The following is a 22013-nucleotide window of genomic DNA, read 5'->3' on the forward strand; positions in this document are numbered from 1 at the left end:
AGCGCCAGTTAGGGAGAAAGGGGTGGACTAGCTGGGGAGAATCTGAAGCTATTCTGCTATGCGAGTCTCTGTCCTTCTACTGCCTAGCAAAAAGGAATTTTACCAGAAATTCAGAACTCTGCAAGAAAGTTCGCATAACTCACTGCGGCTAATTGCAGCTAATTGATGGCCTCATGGCAACTAAGGAGCCCTGATCAATTAGCCACAATTAGCAAATATACAAATCCTTATATCAACACAAGTATGCTTCTGGCCGTGAGATATTTAATATTGTTGTAAACGACCTTGTGATTTGCATGAACAGCGGGCTAGCTCGGTGGTTTAGATCTCTGGCTGTGGGTCCAGAGGTTCGGAGTTCGATTCCCCCCCTACGGGGCCTCCTTGACTCGATGATCCATAAGAGTCCCTCCTAGCTTCTCAGTCCTAAGATGATGATCGAGAGAACAAACTCAAGGGGAATTCTTGTTTAGTAACCTCCGGCTTGTCCCAGAAATGTCACTGAGCAAATCAGATGATCTTGCCAGGTCCTTGCAAACCCCGCCGTCAAGTTCGGAGCCGGAGAAGATCGCCTTCGCTTGGCGGGCGGGGTGTCTTGTTACGCTGAGCGAGGCTGGCGAACAATGGGTTCACTGGAATTTCGGAGGCCCCAGGCATGCCGGCCTCTGGCTCCTAGCTATTTTTCTAGCTTCCTATTTTTGGCTTCTGAGTTTGTATATATAAGTCGGCAACTGTGCATCCGACTTAGAACCGGCAGCCCCTCTTCTTCGAGAACAGAGCATCCTTTGCTTGTTCGACGATGGGCATCTATGAAGAACGAGCGTGAGTAAATGGCTTGTTATTATTTTTAAAGAAGTGTAGAGGGGACCACCGCTCCTATGGCATGCACGTGCAAATAATTTTGCCTGCTTTATGCATATTTTTCTCATTCTCCTCCACCTTGTTCCCCTTCTACTGGAGGTTGGGAGTCATTGTGATGATTCTCGTTTAATCCTTCTTTGAAGCCGTCACAGTTGTCTCCACCCATGAGTTGTGTGGAGCTAGTGGGGTTGTGAAAAAGGAGATGTTGTAATGGATTAACTGAGGTGGAAACTCCTGAGGACTAGGAACATTAAAAGTCTATAGGGAGAAGTGGAAGGTCCAGTGGAGAGGTGGAGTAGGAGCACTGAAAGTGTCTAAGCTTCAAAATATATATTGAAAGAAATTCTTTCCTGTTCTTATAGGGGTAAAGTTCATAGAGGTTTTAAAAATTTCTACAATCACACCTTATTTGGCACTTGAGAGTGCACTCTTTCCGGATACGGAATCTTCACATCCTCTTGCAAGACCCTAAGAGTAAACTGCTTCCCCAGTTTGCTTACTTATCCTTCTATAAATTGAGGCCACTGGCTATCGGTGCCTCTGAAGCATCCTTGCCCTCAACTTCAGCCCTAGACAGATTAAGCGGTTATCTTTTTAAAAAAAGCCTTCCCGGAATAATGCATGGCACCAACGCTTCCCAGAGTCAGCATCTTGAAACGTCTCTTGGATAGAGTAGCAACTGGCTTGATTTGGACAGAGCACAGGCTTTCCTTGGTGTTGAGGATGACGATAATAAAAATCAGATTTCGGGCTGCTTGCAGGGAACGGGTGGAACCGAAGCGGAAGCTGTTAAGTTGGAGGACAAAGTTTGCAGAGTCCAGAAAGACGCGCCCAGTTGAGCTTCTTTTTGCTAGTAAGTGCATTGTGTTTTTATTCCTATTTGTCTAATCACTGATCTCTGCCTGTCTGTCTCCCTCTCTCCCTCCCTTCCTTCCACGCAACCACCCACCCAGCCACCCACCCAAGAATGAATCTGACATGTTGGAACATCCATCCGTCCGTCCGTCCGTCCATCCGTCCATCCATCCTCATTTTCCTGAACACAGGAGTGACTGCCTAAAAACAGGCCTAACCCTGTAGGCACCTAGTTTTAGCATCTTTTGCAAATGGGTTATACTGGTGTTTGCTGGAAGACATATTCCCAACATCCCAGCGTTTCCCCCGTTGCTGTGAAAATCTGTGCCTTCTAACTTCGGAAAGAGAAGAAGCTGCGTTCCTTTTAAAACAGTTGGTGGTGGAAGGCAGGGAGGGCGAGAGAAACGACAAGCATGATTCACCCGTCCCCATCTGTAGGTGCCAATTAAAAGTGATGCCGCGCGCTTGCGAAATCTGGGACCTGACGGATCTGGGCCTCCCTGAATGCGGCTCTTAAATTAGAACAATTAGGAATGTATTTCACACCATTATTTGCCCATCTAATTCAGCGTTCCTTCCTCTGACAGCAGTTCACTGACACAGAAGTTTTCCGAGCACTCGTTACCCGACCCTTTTAACTGGAAATGCCAGGAACTGAACGAGGAGCTCTTTTTTGTTGACTCTGTTGGAGTGCGGCCTAGTGGTTAGAGTGTGAGCCTCACCTGATATTGCAGAGTTTTGAATTTCTGGTTAAATTCCTCTAGCTGTGCAGCAGGAGGACTCACAGGAGAATAACATCACATTAACCGGCCCTTACAGTCTTAATATCGCACTCTGAGGCATTGGTAAGAGAAAGAGTAAAGAGGTTTCATTTACTCACAGTGGAGCAGATCAAACAGCAAACTGACCAACGCGACTGCTTTCGACAACATACTCTAGAGAATGAAATGAGCTCAGCGGAGAGGCGGGGCTGTCTTCGAATTCAACGGCAGGAGGGAGCCTTTGGTTAAGGCTCGATAGATTGGCCAAACAAACCCACTAAACCAGACCTCTCTTTTGCTTTCCAGTCGGAGGCTTGAGCCCCATGGGCAACGTGAGTGGCGTAGAGTGTTACAACCCGCTGGAACACGAATGGAGAATTTTGGGTCCCGTCTCCAGGCATCGGAGCAGAGCTGGTGTGGCCGCTCTGAACGGCTCCATCTACGCCGTGGGTGGGCATGACGGTCTGGTGTGCCTCAGCAGCGTTGAGAGGTGAGTCAATCCCTTGAGCGCACTAAGGTGGAACTTCAGCGACTTGGGCCTTGGGGCGCCAAAATTAGTTTTTTGTTGCTGTTGTTATGGGCCATCGCGTTGCCTCCAACATGCGGCGGCTCTATGAATGCCAAAATGTCCTGTCCTCAACAGCCCTGCTCAGTTTTTGCAAACTCAGATTTGTGGCTTCCTTGAGGGAGTCAGACCATCTCATGTTATTGGGTCTTCCTCTTCTCCTGCTGCCTTCCACTTTTCCTAGCGTTATTCTCTTCCCCAAATAATCCTGCCTTTTCATGATGCGCCCAAAGTAGGACACCCTCAGCGTTGACATTTTTTCCTCCACAAATATTTCAGGCTTGATGAGATCCAGAACCCACTGGTTTGTCTTTCCGACAGTCCATCGCATCCTCAAAGCTCTCCTCCAGCACCACATTTCAAATGAATCTATTTTCCCCCTGTCAGCTGTCTCTTAACTGTCCAGATTTCACACCCATTCATAATGCTGGAAATTCAAGAGTGTGGATGGTCTTGGTCTCCGGGGACCAAATTTCTGGTTACATCCAAACTCCATCGCTATACACCTATTAATCCAGAAGCTGCTAAGTTTCATGTGAATGAGTAATTTTTGGCCTGTGTTTCATGACAGCCGTGGCTATCCAGCGAAACAATGAAGACGACAGTCTGCAGCTAGGTCTGTTCGCTTTTTCTGGTGGTCGCAGTAAATATGTCTGCGTTAATGAAGGTTGACGCGCTAGACGAGATGTCCTAGATTTTCATGATGCCAAACGACAACAACAAAACCCACCCTTTGGATACCCCAGGTTTGAATGCACTGAGTAAGTGCTGAGTTCTTAGTATCTGACAGATCGCAACGATTCTCTGTTGGCTGCTCCGTCGGAAATCTGAGAAGAAGCGAATGTTGTTGTTGAAGGATTATTATAACATCTTTATGACCCTGGGCCAGGGCGTCGGGGAGAGAAACAGGTTTGGATTTCCAGAAGCGAGAATCGGGGACATAAATATCTCTGACTTTAAGAAGTGCTCCGGATTGTTGTGGCCTTAACGAGGCAGCTGCTTCGGTGTATTTTCATCATCATCTTTTCTTTCTTTCTTTTTTTAATGATGTGGATTGATCTAAATTTAGACTGGGCGAACAGGGTTCGTAACCCTTTCGCCCAGCATGCAGCAGCTGGTTGGGCAAGACGTAGCCTGCTAGTTTGTCATCTGGATAAACTTGGAAAAGACATACACAGAAGTAAGAGAGAAAAGAGGAGCAGAATATTTAATTTAATTTAATTTAATGAGTCAAATCGCTGCAGCGAGTAACCCTATTAGGATCAACCTCTTTGCCTTTGTGCTGTCCATTTTCCTTGTAGATCTGTCACATTTCTAGTCCTCATGGAGCTAACCGATCTCAGTTAATAGGTGACGATATTCCCCCAGTCTCCCTTTTAACAACCCCACGAGGGCCACAGAACATTTTTTTTTGGAAGGAAAGCCTTCAACCCTGACAGCTTAGAAGGCTGATTCAAACCGAGTAACACACTTCATCATCACAACCCCGTGGCTTAGGGTGTTGCGCCTTATTTTGAGGGTCAGGTTTGGGAACTCAGGCAGAACCTGTAAAGTTCAGAGTAAAACCCGGTTTTTGCCACCCCCATGCGATCCGAGTCACCGGCCTCCTTCCGAACTAGTCAGAGAGGGGAAACATGTTGGAGAGAGAGGCTTCATTTCTATGACTCATGATGCGCTTGTTCTTCTTGTTATGTGCTGTCAAGTTTCCACCAAATCTTCTAAACTCAAGCCTGGGGCTTCCTTTAGGGAGCCGACCCATCTCATAATTTGGCCTTCCTCTTTTCCTGCTGCCTTCCACCGTTCCCAGCCTTTTCCGGAGAATCCTGCCTTCTTGTGATGTGCCCAAAGTAGGAAAGTCACCATTTCAACACTCCAGAGAGAGTTCAGGCTTGATTTGACCTAGAACCCACTTGTCCGCCTTTCCTGGCAGTCCATCGCATCTGCAAAGCTCTCCTCCAGCACCACATTTCAAATGAATCAATCCCCCCCCCCCCGTAAGCTTTCTTTACCGTCCAGCATTCTGTCCGTGGATGTGATTTGGAGGTCAAACTTTCTCCCTGTAATAGATGGCATCCGTCTCGTGTGCTTTTCCTTCCTCGCCTCAAAGGCTGGCATTCCGCTGGCGCTTGCATATAGATTGCATAATTACGGCCTCGGTACGTCTAAGGCTCCCTTGTGACTCGTTATTACCATCTCCCATGAGGCTGATCGCTTTGACAGGCCCGTTACTGCGGTATTTTCCCCCTGAAGGCAAGCTCAGCATCTCTTTCTCATTCCACGAGGGCTGCCAGAGGATTGAAATGCCTTCACTAAATATATACCTAATTGAGAGACTTGGAGCATCTGTCACAGGGCTGTTATCTTGTATTTCAAGCGCCCACCCCTTGCCCTGTATTGCCTTTCCAAACGAGAGGGCTTGGTTGAAAAATGAGCCCCACATCCAGTGGAGTCAGGCACAGCCGAATAGTTCCAAGTTCTCCAGATTCGACCACCACCACCACCCTGTTCTCATTAACTGGCACTTACAGTCTCAAACCCTGGATTTTCTCTGATTTACGACCCCGAGGTCAGCCTCGTGACTACCTGGACAAGATCCGCAAGACCTTGTATGGCGCACAAGATGTGTGTGGTTATTTGTATGGCTGCTCATTCATCTTCTCTCTCCCCCTGGATTCGAGATGGGTGGGTCTTTCTCCATCATCCTTGCTTGATCACACTTGAACCAAACCCAACAGATCCCTTCGTACATGAGCTGGAAGGAACTGGGCTTCAAAATTCACACATGCGAGAGGGCGGAACTGAACAATCGCACTCATCCAGCTGAAATCCTGAGTGCCTAACACTTATCAACACATATATCCTCAGAGGACAGAGTCCGTCCGTGTGGAACTGACACAGTTCAAGATCTAACTCATTGTTTACTTGCCCTCCCGATTTATGAAGACTTCAGAGAAATCCTGTTCAAAGACAGATCTGATATAAATCTGATAAATTTCCTCCCGGGGGATAATGCACTATATATTTCTGAAAACCTAGCCTGCTTTGCATTTAAAGCAATGGTTTCAAAGAGGACGTTTTGTCCTGATGATGATCAGGTTTTACTGGTGATTGAATTGGATCCATGAGAATGTTGATTTTAGATGTTTTTAGCTGAGTAAAGTATTTGATGAATTTATATTCCTCGAATTTTTTTTTTGTAATGGCAATGGCTAGACAAATAAATTTGTCTGGAACTGTAGTTTAAAAGTGTGGATTACATACCTTTTGAGTTCAACCACACTCGTTCTGAAGTAGGATGGTTGTTATTGTATACTCTCATGATACCGTACGTCCAAATTATGGCTAGGATTTCTAGCTGGCTGGATAGCTCAGTGAGGATAATAGCTCATCAGGCTGCAGAGTGAGAAATCAGAATTAAATTATGAAACAATAAACAATTTCTATATGGTTCTTTTAAAAATGACACATGGCCTGGCCCTCTATTATTCATATTACACAATGTTGATGTAATTGGGGGCAGCTGAAAGACACGTAAGCGTGAGCTCTTCGTTTGGCGAAACAAGCAGGGGCCACGTGGGAATTGTGACAGTGATCAACAGAGCTGACCGACTTTCAGCAAAAGACCTCAACAGACTTGCTGCTTTCAAGAGACTCAGGAGAGGGAAAGAGCTCAGAGCAAAGAGGCGGGTCTCTCTTTGAATCAGGAAGGAATGATTGGGTGCTGCTGGATTGATTGACAGTCGCCCCAGCCCAGAAAGGTTCCTCCCGGCCACGCCTACTAAAAGCAGCCTGCAAGGTTGCAAAACTCCGATAGAAAGGGCATAGGTTTAAGGGGCGTGGAATCAAACATGTGGGGGAAAAATGAAACTGACAGATTTTCTTGTCCAACTTTACCCCTGGAGGTATGACCCGGAAATCAACGAATGGAAGCGGGATGTGGCCTCGCTCAGCGCGCCCAAACAAGACGTCGCCGTGGCTGAGCTGGGAGGCTACCTCTACTGTGTGGGGGGCCACGACGGACTTCTCTGCGTCAACACTGTGGAGAGGTAGGCGTCTGTTCCGGCACTCCTAGATGGCTCTCGTCTGTGGTCCTTCAGCGGTTGGATTACAACTCCCATCATCCTCCACAGCCAGTTAGGCTGGCTAGGACTGATGGGGTTTGGAGTCTAGCTCCCTCTGGAGAATAACATGTCCCATCATCACTCTGGTGGATGCGTTGACTCTTCTTCTATTTAAACGGGGAAAATTCAGTTCTCTCCAAACTGAATCCCCCCCCCTTTAGCAGGAGATGTGAAATCAAAGAATGGTGAGGATTTAAGGCAGGGGGAGTGCAGCTCCTGGCATGAAAGAGAGACCCTCCAGCCCATTTTTTTAGGGTCTCGGGTCCATGACAGACCCCCCCAAGGTCCCAACGCAACACAAACCCAAAAATGGGGAGTCGATTTCTCTTCCCGTCTTGTTTTGATGATTTGCGACTTAGCGTGCCCTTTCTCACCTGCCATCTTGCCTCCAGATATGATCCTCTCGTGAACAAGTGGTGTAAAGTCGCACCCATGAATCATCGCCGGAAGGGCCTCGGTGTAGCTGTCATGGACGGTTACCTTTACGCCGTCGGCGGATCTGACGGCCATTCGCCGTTATATTCAGGTACTGAAAAGGTCCACTAACAGCCATGATCTGGTCTGAAAAAACATTAAGTGAAACAGATTTGCCATATCTTGCCCAAAATGTGGTTGCTTGATATTTATTTATCTTTCCAGAAACACCTCCACTGCTTAAGGCAGCTTTCTAAACAGAAAGTGCTAAAGGTGTATTTCCTAAAATGTCCATGTTTTACCCCATTGATTTGTAAATGAAGCTGGGGCGTATCTTTGCAACAAACAAAAAAAAGCAAGGGGCTTTACACCTTGTGCAGCTGTGGAAGGAAAAATGAATCTCATTTAACTCTTAAGGCAGCTTTGCGTCTAATTGCGAAGCTGGTGTCTAATCTGTTTCTGCCCAGATATGGAAGGGTTCTATATATATATAACCATCTTGACTTGTGGGTTATCTGCAGCCCCGTCCCCTATGAATTTCTCAGGAGGAGACAGCACTGACTGCCATCTTCTAAAATCTGCCGCCTGAGGTAGATGTTCTGTGTCACGGTAGAGCCGGCCCCGTTTGTGAGCTCCGCACGTCCATGTTGGATGCGTGAAGCTTTAGATCGGAGGCCATGCCTTTCCGATAAATTCTTTCCTCTGTCCCAGTGGAGCGTTACGATCCCGTGGAAGACCGATGGACCCCTTGCGCTCCCCTGAGGAGCTGTCGGGAGAACCTGGGATGCGCGACCTTCCGAGGAATGATCTATGCAGTCGGAGGGCGGGATGACATCACCGAGCTGAGCAGCGTGGAGAGATTCGATCCTCTTACCAACGAATGGTCTGCTGTTCCTTCCATGAAGTCGAAAAGGAGTCAGGTATTGCTTCTCAGCTGTGCTGCGGGAACTTAGCAAGAATCAGGCCAGATGAACACCTTTTCTGGCTGGGTTGTTTTCTATGGGTACCCAATGTTCACGTTCAGAAGACCAGCAGTCATAAGATCGAATCCACGCGACGGAGGGAGCTCCTGTCACTTGTCCCAGCTCCTGCCAATCTAGCCGTTCGAAAGCATGTAAACATGAGTAGATAAATAGGGACCACCTCGGTGGGAAGGTAATGGCGTTCCGTGTCTAGTCGCACCGGCCACGTGACCATGGAAACTGTCTACGGACAAAACGCTGCCTCTATGGCTTGGAGACGGGGATGAGCACCGCACCCTAGAGTCGGACACGACTGGACTAAATGTCAAGGGGAACCTTTATCTCCCTTTTTCTGGGGTTCCCTGGGACCACTGTCCAGCTGGCCCAAGGCCACCCAGGCTGACTCTTCTCCCGGGAAGGCCCTGTGGGGGGATCGAATTCCCAACTACTGGCTCTGCACCCAGAGACCTCAACTACAGAGCAATCCAGACAGCCATTTGTTAAAAAATAAACTTTGTTTTGGAACTTTTATTGCTGATTCAGTATGTTTCAGCTCATTGGCTGAACTCTTTAGCCAGTGGAGCTACAGCGGTAAATCCAGTAAGTTAACTCTGGAGCTTCAGATGCTTTAAAAAAATTACAGCTTGGGAAGATTTGTTTAAATCGGGGATGATGATCAACACAATTCTATCTTTTAAAAACTTGCAGGTGAGCCTTGCAGTAGCCAATGGCTACCTTTTAGCTGTCGGCGGCTACGATGGCGTTGTCCACGTGAGCACCGTGGAAGCATTTGACTGGGAACTGAATGCATGGAGGTACGTTTGCATCTTCTTAAATATTTCTAGTTTAACAACTCTGGCTGCCTTTATTACTGACCTCTTCATTCTTCTGAGCTTGTGTTATTGCTGTTGCAGAGTTTTGAATTTTCGGTTAAATTCCCTTTTGCTGTGCAGTGAAAGTACAGTAGAATAGCTACAAGTTCCCCTGATGGCCCACCCCTTTCTCACTTAAGGTCTCCGTAACTTTACTCAAAGACATTTGTAGCAGAAAGAGTAAAAAAAACCTACAAAAATACAATTTTGAACAGATCAACAGGAAACAAAGCAACGGGCTTCTAACCCAAGAAATACAAGGAAAGATTACCCAGCAGAGAGGCGGGGCTCCCTTTGAATTCAGAGGCAGGAAAGAATGATTGGTTACCGCTAGAGAGATCGACAGTTACCGCTGCCCATAAAGGTCCCTCCCCGGCCACGCCTCCTACAGGCAGCCTGCGAGACTATAAAAACTCCCAACAGGTTATGGATTTATTGTTGTTCCTGTTGCATTTGAAACAGGTAGCTTTGGCTTTTTTAAAACCGAAGGCAGGGAAAGATAGTCTGCGAGCGTCTTGTTGGACTCCGGCTCCCATCCGCCTCAGCCAGCATGAATGAGGGCCCTTGAAATTTAACAAGATCCAGGAATCCCCAACTCCACCCTTGCTTTTGGTTTATGACTGGGGGTCCCCAGATGTGACTACAATTCCCAGAAATCCTGGCCAGCACAGCAAGGGGTGAAGGCTTCTGGGAGTTGTAGTCCATGAACACCTGGAGACCCGAGATTGGGAACCACTGGTTTATGGTAACAATCCCCATTCATTAACTCTTTGTTCTCTCGTCCCCACCCCCCACCCCTGCAGACGCTTTGGCAACACGCAAACCCGTCATCCTGGTGGAGGTGTAACTGCAATCCAAATATCTTCTGATGATCTGGATTTTTCTGAATTGCCCCGGACTAGATAAAAAGAAAAAAAGAAAAAAATCCAGCTTTTTTTGGTTTGGTGGATCGATTGATTTCGCTCGGAAAGCGCAGCAGCAGGAGAACTGGGGAAGAGTTTACTATGTGAACTGTAATGCTTTCTTGAAAATCTCAGACCCCCTGCTCGTCTTGATTTAGAAACTTTCCAGTGCTCGAAGCCGTTTTGAACCACTGGTTCGACAGTGGTTTTATTGCCCGGCCTTTGCCAAGTCCTTTAACTTCTCCAGCGGAATATATCTCCATAATAAATAGATGTGAAATGGTCTGTAATCTGCTGTTGATTGACCTCTTTTTTAAAAAATTAAGACTTGCATTGTTTGTTCCAAGTCAGGGGAAAGCTTTTCGGAAAAGAAAAATACGTTGCAGGGAGCCTACAGATTTCTATTGATACCCTATCTTTTCTCCAGATAGACTACAAGGTTCTCCCATTTTCTCCTCCCAGCAACCCTACAGGCTGAGAAGGAGAGTGACTGGTTTAAAGCCCCAGTGAGTTTCACGCCTCAATGAGGTCTAGAACATTTTGATCGGGATTGTGGAGAGATGGGAGTCGACCCCATTCTTTTGATCCCAATCGATCTTGTCTTGGGAAATGGTGGAAACGCAAGAATCTAGGACCCAAACGAACACATCCTTAGGAAGCACAGCATGTTGTAAACTAGCCTGCTTTTGTTTTGTGATTGGCCATCAGGAGAGAGAAACCTGGGCTTCATTCGCAAGTCCCATTGCTCAGGAGTGGAGCTTTGATGGAATTACGTATCAAGAGGAAAAAGGCTTGGGATCTGGGTACTGTATTTGAAAGAGGGCCTTTTCAGCCAAGGCACTCCGACTGGGGAACACCTTCCTTTTGGAGGCTCTATTTGTGAATTACCGAATTACCATAGCCACCATGGGATTTTCAGACCTTTTTTGACTACAAATCCCAGAATTCTGGAAGCTAGGGTGGAGCTAGGCCTAGTCTAGATCACAAATGTTTTCCAGCTAGGCCTCCTCTCCAGGTGAGCCACATTTAAATGTCTGTCGGCGTCCTGGGCGGAACGCACAGAATGGAGAATGATGGGACTTGTAGTCCAAAAATATATATCCAAAAATCCAATCCATACCTCTCCAAACCCGCCTTATGTGTCCGAAGAAGTAGATTCTAATCCGGAAAAGCTCACACTGGAATAAAGCCCTTTTACCTAGAAAGTGCCATAGTAATGGTTGATTTGAGGGGGTTTTTTTCGTAGCCCAAAGAGATGCACAGAGCAAAATCCACCGAAGAACAGGATCCGGCCGTCGGGTGAAATGAACAAAAGCATTTCTTTAAAAGGGCAAAAACAGGGAAAAAAATAAATGGGTTTGCCATTTACCACCCACAAGAGAGCACCGTGGCCTGGGTAATGTCGGTTCTTTATTTCCTACCCTGTAATTTGTCTTGGCGTCTTATTAAGTGTGGCAGTGAAAGAAGGAGCCGGCTGTGATTAAAACGATATTTCAAAGGCAGACGAGAAATCTAGTGCCTTTTCTCCCCATCATCCACCTCGTCCCCTGGAATAACTGTGACGCCTTTAAAGGCCACCACCTTCTAGATTTCTTTTCAAACTGACGGGCAGGGTGTAAAAAGAATAAAAATGCTGCCACCCTGTGTTTTAATATTTCTCGAAAAATGGAAAATTCAAAGGCAAATTAGAGCCACCGTTGACGGCATCTTGTAACTCCCTCAAGTCAATGGAGAGGCTTTCCAAACAACCCTCTTGTCTGATTTGCCAACACTAAGCAGGGCCTGTCCTGGGTGCGAGACTAGAAGAAATCTCCAGCTAGGGCTGGGGCAGAATTGGACACGATAACTTTGAAAGATGCTGCCAGCCAGAGTTGGCAATATTGAGGTAAACGGGCCACAGATTCGTATCTGTATGAGGCAGCTTCCGACGTTCCTAAATCGAAGCCTGGTTTGAACTTGAGTCAACTAAGTGGTCACACTGAGGACTGGAAACATGTTTTACAAATGGATGGATGGATGGATGGATGGATGGATGGATGGATGGATGGATGGATGGATGGATGGATGGATGGGTGGGTGGGTGGGTGGGTGGAAGGAAGGAAGGAAGGAAGGAAGGAAGGAAGGAAGGAAGGAAGGAAGGAAGGAAGGAAGGAAGGAACTGAATTAATTTTGGCTCTTTCTGTCCATGCCCCTTCCACCTCCATGATTCTCTGATTCTCTGTTGGATGTTAACCCTGGTGTTTCACATGTCCAGAAGCCACTCAAGGCTGCCCTGTGGCCAGTGACTCATGCCTCTATCTTTCACAAGCCTCCCGCTTTGCTCCAAAGTGACACTCCAGCCCTTGGCTGGCTCTCTCCTGCGGGGTGCCTGTCAGAGGATCTTCTCAAAGAGACCCACAACGCCGCCCCAAACCAGCTGTAGAGCAAGTGCTCGGATGCCCAGAGAGCTGTGCATTGACAGCTCAAAAGACAACATCCTGCCAGTGCGAATAACAAAGCAGACAGGTGGAAACGGGAAGGTGGGGGCTGTAGGATGGAGGAGACAGCTAGATCCGGCCTCATTGCCCCCCAAGGACTCTCACTTATTTTTTTCTTTCTGCTGACTGTCTTCTCTCCATTGAATTCACCCCCTGGCACTATCCACAACACAGAAACAAGCCCAGTCAATTCCACGAGGCGTATTCCTTATGACGAGGTATCAGAAGACAGGTATATTTTGTTTACCCGTGTCTTAGATCTTTTTCAAAGCTCCCACACTGATCCACAAACTGGATCCACCAGTTCTCCCGTGGCGTAGCACATCTCTTTTTTTGGGGGGGGGGGGAATAGCTGCCAGAAACGCAAACCCGAAAAAAAAACGTTTATCGGAGAGAAGCGTATTTAAAAAATGAAAAGAATACATTTTCCTGGAAACGTTGCAGAACAGTGGGCTCCAGCTGTTTGCTCCTCTTCCGTGTATTTTGGCAAAGCTCCAGAGGATAACGTGTATATTATATTTATTTATTTATAATATTTTTTTTCACCCCACCGTTCTCCTTAACAAGGACTCAAGGTGGCTTACTTCATTAAAAGGCAATAATTAAAAACTAGCAACAGGAAGTATGCAAATGCTAGAAAGTGTCGAAGACTATACTTAAAAATAAAGTAAGCAAGAGCAACACCATAAACACATTCGAAGCAGCAAAGCACAACCTTCCATTAAATTTAAATTAGAAAAAGGGGTGCCGGAGAATGATCTCATGCCAATAAGCGTGCAGGCTTTTTCTGCTTTTCCGTGGAATTGATGTCAGAAAGAACAACCACATTTAGACCAGAAAAATAAAAATAAAAACTAGGAGAAATGAAAGTTGTAATATAATGGATCTCAGGGTTGGGATTGGCTTGTAAACAGATCCATCCTTTTTTCTAGAGCGCTTTACTGTACAAAACACTCAATACGTTAGGCTGAATCATATTCTTTTATAGCATGAAATTGCTTCTCCCGAGCTTTACAGCAATGGAACTGCCTTTTCCAATATTCCTGAAAATTGGTTGAAGTGGAAGCGATTTTTCCCCCTAAAGGAACATTTTGGGGGGGGAAGGAAGTGAACTTGCCCCTCACCATTGAGTTACAAATAAAAGTGGTGCCTCACTAGACGATGATAATCCGTTCCACTGAAATAGCTGTCTAGCGAAATCATTGTCTAGCGAAAAGCAAATCGTCGTCTAGCGAAAATCGGTTCATGAAGCAGGGACCAGGTGTTTAGCAAAACTGCTGTGTAGTGGTTCAGACTGATCGTTAACATCACACACAAATCAGTGCAGAGTGAAAATGGAAAGGCAAATGGTCATGAACAATATACTCCACTGAGCACTGTTTTCACATAAAAAACACACAAGAGATCTGCAACAAAATGTTGTAGTGTAGCATTGTATGCATTGTGGTGTCTTGAATTCCTGGTTAAAATTTCTTTGTTTTGCAGTGGAAGCATGTTTGGGCTCATTACCTCTTGTTGAATTTTGAATTTCTGGTTAAAATCTCTTTGCTACCCAGTAGAGGTACAGAGACTCACAGGGAAGAATATCTTCAAGTTCCCCAGATAGTCCACCCCTTTCTCGTTCACTTAAAGCCTCAGTAACTCACTCCAAGACACTTGTAGGAGAAGGAATGAAGACACTTATTTACTTACAGCCGTGAACAGATCAACAGCCAATGAACAGACTTCAGCAGACGAAAAAGAAGGAAAGGAACACTCAGGAGAGGGGCGGGCCTCTCATTGGATTCAGAGGTGGGAGGGAATGATTGGTGCGTGCTGAGTTGATTGACAGTCAGCCCAGAAAAGTCACCAACTTAAATCACAGGCACAGCATGCGAGGTTGTAAAATCTCCAACAGTATGTTCTCTTTTTTTTAAAGGTCCCCTTTTATTTCTCATCCTCACTGCACAACAGCCGGCCAGCATCCCGTGGCAATGAAACCCGGCCAATGAAACCCGGCTGTCGTCCTCGCCACCCACGGCTTTGTGCCATGATAAGCCACCCATTAGCCACCGGGCTCCCATCTTTACTGCCGAGTGGGTGGCGCTGTTTGGGCTGCCAAGCCTTTGGGGCTCACCTCGAAGTCTGTGAAATACCAGGCTGTTTGAAGCAGGGCAGAGTAGACGGGACATAACGAAACTGGCTTTCTGGAAAGCAGAACTGGGCCCTCGTCCAGACCGTCCAGATTGTCAGCCCATCTGCGAAGGAACGGATCGGGAGGAAACGGATGCGAACCTCTTTCAAGGCAACGCAGGAGATCTGAGATGGAGAAAAGATGATTTTTTTTCCCTCGTGGCTGCGATGGGAGTTTCTAAGGATACGATCCGGTGTATATTGTTTATTCAGGAAGGAGCCCCATGGAACACGGTGGGATTTTCCTTTGTATGAACTTGCATAAAGCCATGGGGATGGTAGGATTGGAGGGCTTAGGATCAAGATGGCCAGAACCAGGAATCCTGATCATTTAACAGTATTTGGACAAGCAGGTGAGGGTGAAAGAGGAGAGCGCAAAAAATGGTCTGAAGCTCAACATCAGAAGACCATGGCCACTGGTCCCATCACCTCCTGGCAAATAGAAGGGGAAGATGTGGAGGCAGTGAGAGATTTTACTTTCTTGGTCTCCACGATCACTGCAGATGGTGACAGCAGCCACGAAATTAAAAGACGCCTGCTTCTTGGGAAGAAAGCGATGACAATCCTAGACAGCACCTTAAAAAGCAGAGACATCACCTTGTCGACAAAAGTATGAATAGTCAAAGCTACGGTTTTTCCAGGAGTGATGTATGGAAGTGAGAGCTGGGCCATAAAGAAGGTTGACAGCCGAAGAATTGATGCTTTTGAATTGTGGTGCTGGAGGAGCCTCTTGAGTGTCCCCTGGACTGCAAGGAGAACAAACCTATCCATTTTGAAGGAAATCAACCCCGGGTGCTCACTGGAAGGACAGATCCTGAAGCTGAGGCTCCAGTACTTTGGCCATCTCATGGGAAGAGAAGACTCCCTGGAAAAGCCCCTGATGTTGGGAATGTGTGAAGGCAAGAAGAGAAGGGGACAACAGAGGATGAGATGGTTGGACAGGGTCACCGAAGCGACCAACATGACTTTGACCCAACTCCGGGAGGCAGTGGAAGACAGGAGGGCCTGGCATGCTCTGGTCCATGGGGTCACAAAGAGTCGGATACGACTTAATGATGAAACAACAGAAGGAGCCAAGACACCTCTCTGAACATTTAAGTCACCCGTAGTCAAAGAGAGAATCCTAAATATGTGGGTGCTTGGGGGTGTTTCCTTTTTCTCACTCCAACAATATGGCCCCAGAATGGTCCTGCGTTTGGCCATGGAGAGCATTGCCTCCTCATGAGTGATGAGAGCCATTAGCTTTACAAAAGACCCGCTCCGATCGGAGATGAACTCAACTCATTTGAGTTTTTTGCTCAGATTCAAAAGAAGCTGCCTTTAGCTTTGGATTTTTCTTGTGGGTAGGACTGGTTTTAGAGACTCTCTTGATGACACAGCTCAAAAGCTCTCTCTTCCGAGGAAGGATGATTTTAACGCGGCCGCTTCCAACCGCTGCGTTCCTCAGTCCGACCGGTAGATGGCGCCAGAAGGCCACGGACCGATCCTCGTTGAGTTAAAAAAAAATCAGAATTAAAAAGCAGATACAGAGAGAAATACACATACAGAGGGTTTTTAAGAATCTGACATCTTTTCCGAGCTGCCTCGTCTCGGATGCAGCTGCCGACGCGATGGGCTCTGTCGTCTTTTCCGGCGCCTGGAGGATGATGCCCAGAACAACTATTCAAAGAAAGAAATTGTGCCGGTTTTGCTGAAAGGGGGAGAAAATAAAACACGCTTCTTTCTGCTCAATTCGCCCAGGCTGGACTTGTTGATTATTTTGAAAGGAAGAAAATCGCCCAGTTGGAAAGGAAGAAAGAGATCCAGATATGAGCGGTTTGTTATATGAGACGTCCTGGCACTGGCCAATAGGTCCTGGACTCCGGAGAAGGAATCGGCTAGCAAGTCACTAGCCGGCGGGGCTCTGCGGGGCGAGTGGTTTTTTTGATTGGCGAGCATTGGTCGGGGATGGGCAGGGGGGGCGCCTGGTGAACTGGCCACCCAGAGCGATTGAGAGAGAGAAAGAAATCAGGGTATCCTCTTCACTGCGCATCCGCGCAAGCGATCCTATGCGTGCGCCGGCGGCTCCCCGGCGCACCGCGATCCCGACGTGGAGCTATGCCTTCTCCAGAGGAAGGCCGGGTTTTGCCCGAGGCTTACAAGCCCAGCCGGCAACATGGACTGGAAAGGACCCGATCCCAAGGATACACCAACCAGACCTTCGAATTTGACGATGGAAGCTCGCGGAGGTAAACGAGGGGGCTGTACTTAAATGGAGAGAATCGGGAGGGTGGATCCGGCCCAAACTTTGGCAGACTTAAGAGTTGACCACATGGGTCCAATCGGTGTATAAGAATTCAATGGTTCCGGTCTCTGGCTGGAGAGCCAGAGGTTCGATTCCCCCAAAGTGCCTTCCTTGACATTGACTGGACTCCATGATCCATAAGGGTCCTTTCTAGCTCTGCAGTTCCTAGAGGATGATGAGGATGATGGATAACAAATTATAGTCCCAGTAGTAGTAATAGGGGAGTTATAAGGATGGGTCCGGTCCAGATTTTTGACATTCTTAGAACAGACTGTCCTTGAGTGTAATAAATAATAAGACGATCTACTTAGAGTAGACCTTGTGGATCTGCCCTGATTAATAATGAACATTAATGGAGCAATCCTCCCTTTGATTCTGGTGGTTGTATCTGGTCTTAGCCGGAGGCTGGCTGGTCGTTCTGTCAATTAAGAATCAACCTAATGAAGGAGCGTGCTTCGTTAAGGCGACGCGTCCATTCAGTGCCCTTGATTCAATGGATCCGCTCCAGCCCAGAAATGGGACCAAAAAAAATTCTGTATATCTTTTTTTGTTAGGAATTGTTGCCGATAGGATAGGCTGGATCCTGAGTTGGGTTTTCCTTCGAGTAGACCTATGGATTTGATCTGATCATTGACAATTAGGGAAAAAACACAAAAACTTTAATGCTGGACTGATGGGTCTGTTCAAAATAGGAGGCCAACCCATGAGATGTAATATTTTTATTATTAATTTATTTCGAATTTATGAACAAGCATGATTGAAAGCCTGCTGGAACTCAACTGTGTCGTACTGGGAGTATGATGACCATTGTGTAATGTAATGCTGTGTGGTCCACCTTCAGTTAGATTTAGGGGATAGATGAGTGAAATTATTGATGTTCCACCTTAAGAATAATATTAATATAATTGGGCGGATCCAGAATCAGTTAGTGTTATTGATTCCAGCAGGTCTGGTTCAGATTCAACCTGAAAAGAACAATAAAGGTTATATTGATATATCGTATCTCAAATGCTATATATTAATGGCAATAGTCATAATCCTCATTCTGGTGGCTAATAAAACATTTTAGAGGGCTTCACATCATTGTCTTGGTAGTCTTTCTGATCTGAGAACAGCTGAACTAGATAAAACCAACGGTTAATGGGTTGCTTTTTTTCAAAAGCTGCTACCCATTCTAAGATTCCCACCAAAAAAACCACCTCCCCAAAGATGAATTAAAGTCCAGGAGATGGGATACTTTTATTAGACCTTTGGACTGCAGAATAGGAAGGGATCCTGTAGCTCATCAAGTGCAGCCCCTCTTAAGGAGACACACTGGGGGATTCAAACTCTTTCAGTGAGGTCAGCGCTTGGATGTGTGTATGTGTGTGTAGATAAATGTTTAAAGATGGTCACTGAATATGTTCTGGTTTGCTTTTGGGCACCTAACGAGTCGCCTCTGTGAATCTGACCTGGTTTCGCCTAATATTCTTCCTGTTTTTGACCGTGTGGGAGGCTAGGAAAACCCTGAGGACTCCCTTTGCCTGGCGTCACCCGGTGCTTCGTAGCTGGTCCTTATCAGGTTTTCCTTTCCAATAATTCGTAATAAACAAATGCTCGGGTCTCACTGGCTCATACGCGATCACTGAGACCGTTTTTTTTTTCAATTAAACTGTTGGCAGACATCGATAACAGACTTGGGTGGTAGACCCGTCCGGCCCTATCAGGCAAAAATCCAAAAGAAAAATTTGTTTAAAAAAAAAGAGACACAAAAAAGTTACAGCATCTTAAAAGCTAAGTGTTATATTTTAACGGGTGCTTTCAAGACTCAAGTCCACTGCCTCAGACGGAAGTGTGAGATTTGCATTGCACATTTTTATACTCTTGTACGTGGCACTAAAATAGGGAGACAGTGTTTGGTTGGCTGCAGACGTCATTTGCAAATTACTGTATGTGAGTCAGGATGATGTTTCACCCCACATAATGACCTTTGTTTGATATTCGGAACTTTTCCACTGAGGTTTTGAACTGCAGAATTGTGTATGAACCCTTGGCATAGAATAGCAACAGCAGAAACAACATGCTTTTGAATAAGGATGATGGTGAGGATGATGTGCCATCAAGTCAGTTCTGACTTCTGACGACCCTATGGATGAGCCATCTTCAAACTGGCCTGTCCTCAACAGCCTTGCTCTGCGCCTACAGACTAGGTCCAATGGCTTCCTTGATGGAGTCCGTCCATCTTGTATTGGGGGTCGTCCTCTTTCCCTGCTGCCGTCCCACCTTTCCCCGCTTGATGGTCTTTTGTGGAGAATCCTGCCTTCTCATTGTTGCGCGCAAAGGAAGGCAGCCTCTGTTTCAACAGGTTTGCCTCCAGAAATAGGGAGAATCGGACACCATGTGGGCTGGGCTGTAATATATTTGAATCGCTGTAGGAAGGAGGAAAAAAATTAAAACGATGTGCTCCAGGGGTCTGAGACTGGGCTGGCTGGCATGCTCAAAAGGAAAACTCCACGACAGCACATTTGATCACAGGTACCCCTTGTCTAGACCGATGCTGGATTGTGCACTGGTTGCTCCACACAACTTACAACCTCTTGTCTGTTTCCCTGTGACGTTCCTGTTGCAGATGGGGAATTCTTGATCCAGTCGCCTTCTGTCTGTGGCGTTTCCGGTTGGTGTCTCCCTGATTTACTCGTGAAATCAATGCATACCTAGATAGCGCTGTTGCTGGCCTCTTGAGTTGTCGTTGTTGTGTTGTTGCAATGATTTATGCCTCTCCCCCCTCAATCATCATTCTAGAACTTGGGCGACACTGAGTGATGTTGAATGATTCGTTTTCTAAGCTGTAAGCATCAGAGGTATTATACTCAGGAACACGAATCGGAAGGCGTAATGTACCACCGTCCTATTGCAGAATTTTCCTTTTCTGGTAAAAAAAAATATATGTTTTGATCCGCAGTAGAAGTATAGAGACCTACAGAGGGGAATAGCTACAAGTTCCCTCGATGGCCCACTCCTTTCTCATTAACTATCACTTAAGATCTCTGTAACTCACTCTGAGCTGTTTGTAGCGGAAAGAGCAAAAAAACCACAAAAACCACAACCCAAAAAACCAAAACACATTTATTGACTAACAACTGTGAACACGTCAACAGCACAGAAAAACAACTGACGTTCAACCCAGGAAAGAGAGGGAAAGAGCACTCGGAAGGGAGGCGGGGCTCTCTCGGAATTCAGAGGCAGGAAAGAACGATTGGTTAGTGCTAGATAGATTGACAGTCGCCCCAGCCCACAAAGGGTCCTCCCAGTCAAACAAACTGCAGGCAGGGTTGCAAATAAAACTCTTAACATGTATTGCCTACAGAATTATCAAAGACTTTTGGCCAGCCACCATGGGAATAAGCTAGACCTTTGCTTTGGGTCATCTTCTGATTATGGAGGAGACACTCTCCATGCTTGATTCTGTCTCTTTAATTCATTAATTAAAAGACTAGAATGCCCCAAATAGGACTTAACGTGCACGAATGATATTGTAAGTTTCCAGGCACCCATCCAAGTTTCGGATGGAGCACCCAGATTTCATGTGACAGATCAAAGACGCTAAACGAAAGCATTTCTGTCTCCCGATAAAACAAAACAAGACAGGAATCAAAGGACATGGGAATGCCACCGATCTGTTCTTCCCAGTTGTGAACGACTCTAGAAGAGATAAGAAGACTTGACTTCTGCCTTTAGATGATACTGCGTGCGAGACAGATGCTATTTTGCAATTGACCCAAAGGAGTTTTTTTTTTAAACTGGGGGGGTGGTTAGGAGGACCAGCAGAGCCATCAAAATGGAGAATGTTTTTGTGGAATGAAGTGGAACCTTTGTAGCCCCATTGGAGTGAAATTATTATTTTTTTTAATGGTGCCCGTGTTCTAGCAGGGCAGACGGTCCGTCAATTCAGGACGAATCTTCCCTTCCTTGCATATCACTTAGAGAAATCCCACTGGAGAAGGATGTTTTTTTTTTGTTGCTCCAGTCGGCCTTCCTGGGATCTTGGAAGCTTCTTTCACTCCTGCTGTATGGATCGGATTAAATTCTTAATTTCCAGAAAATAGGATGCAATGTTCAAATAGGTTCCTAGTCCTCATTAAGGAGTCTCCCACTCTTCTCTTCTCCCCTGTCCCTTCCATAAAGTTTTCTCACTCCTGCGTCTTCCTTTCCACCGTTCGGATTGCAGTAATTATTTCCGGAAGCCTAGAACGACGGCGAAGGTTGTATCCCTTCCATACCCAGCTTATATATTTCCTTTCAAATCCCTGCCCTCAAAGCTCAAAAGGACAGTTTCCCTACCTTTTCAGCCTCTTCCTTTGCGATCCATAGAGATCCTTTTTTTTTCTTCTCTTTCCAAATTAGAAAATGACGGGGTGGATAAAGGTATGCTGGCAGGAATTCACCTCCTTCGTGTCCCCTCTCTTTTCAGCTCTGAAACATCTGGATGCAATGGGGGGGCTTGCACTAGAGTAGATCTAGTTTGTTCAAATCCAGGCCGTTTCTTCTTCGGACCAGCCCCTCACCCCCCCCCCATTCCCAGGGAGATTAGAACACCTTACCCTGCAAATCTCCAGGCATCTATTTAAATACTGCATGCAGCCCTGATATTTCACATAATACTAAAGTAGCTTTAGTAGCCAGATGGGCGGTATAAAAATCAAATAAATAAATGAACCTACAGAAAATAGCCAAAGCAAAGCGTGCCACATATAGACTGCCCCATCATGCTTAAAACGCTTTCAGAGTGGT

At 46.3% G+C, this 22013-nt stretch overlaps 1 protein-coding gene across 1 annotated transcript; it reads left to right on the plus strand.

Annotated features, from left to right (window-relative positions):
* Positions 1-1575: 1575 nt before the first annotated feature.
* Positions 1576-10600, plus strand: LOC110087445 (uncharacterized). Its single transcript, XM_072984934.2, has 7 exons — positions 1576-1711; positions 2781-2964; positions 6942-7085; positions 7553-7686; positions 8286-8494; positions 9245-9351; positions 10212-10600. Exons 1-7 carry the CDS (start codon positions 1582-1584, stop codon positions 10312-10314), a joined length of 1011 nt encoding a protein of 336 aa, XP_072841035.2. The 5' UTR covers positions 1576-1581; the 3' UTR covers positions 10315-10600.
* The last annotated feature ends 11413 nt before the right edge of the window (positions 10601-22013 follow it).

This window comes from Pogona vitticeps, chromosome ZW-PAR (assembly GCF_051106095.1).
Source record: "Pogona vitticeps strain Pit_001003342236 chromosome ZW-PAR, PviZW2.1, whole genome shotgun sequence".
In the NCBI taxonomy this organism is placed as follows: domain Eukaryota; kingdom Metazoa; phylum Chordata; class Lepidosauria; order Squamata; family Agamidae; genus Pogona; species Pogona vitticeps.

Excerpts from the sequence above, each read along its gene's own strand:
- LOC110087445 (XM_072984934.2), top strand. The coding sequence starts at position 1,582 with ATGACGATAATAAAAATCAGATTTCGGGCTGCTTGCAGGGAACGGGTG. Across the intron at positions 1,712-2,780 it reads AGTTGAGCTTCTTTTTGCTA|TCGGAGGCTTGAGCCCCATG; the intron begins GTAAGTGCATTG and ends TTTGCTTTCCAG. Across the intron at positions 2,965-6,941 it reads TGCCTCAGCAGCGTTGAGAG|GTATGACCCGGAAATCAACG; the intron begins GTGAGTCAATCC and ends TTACCCCTGGAG.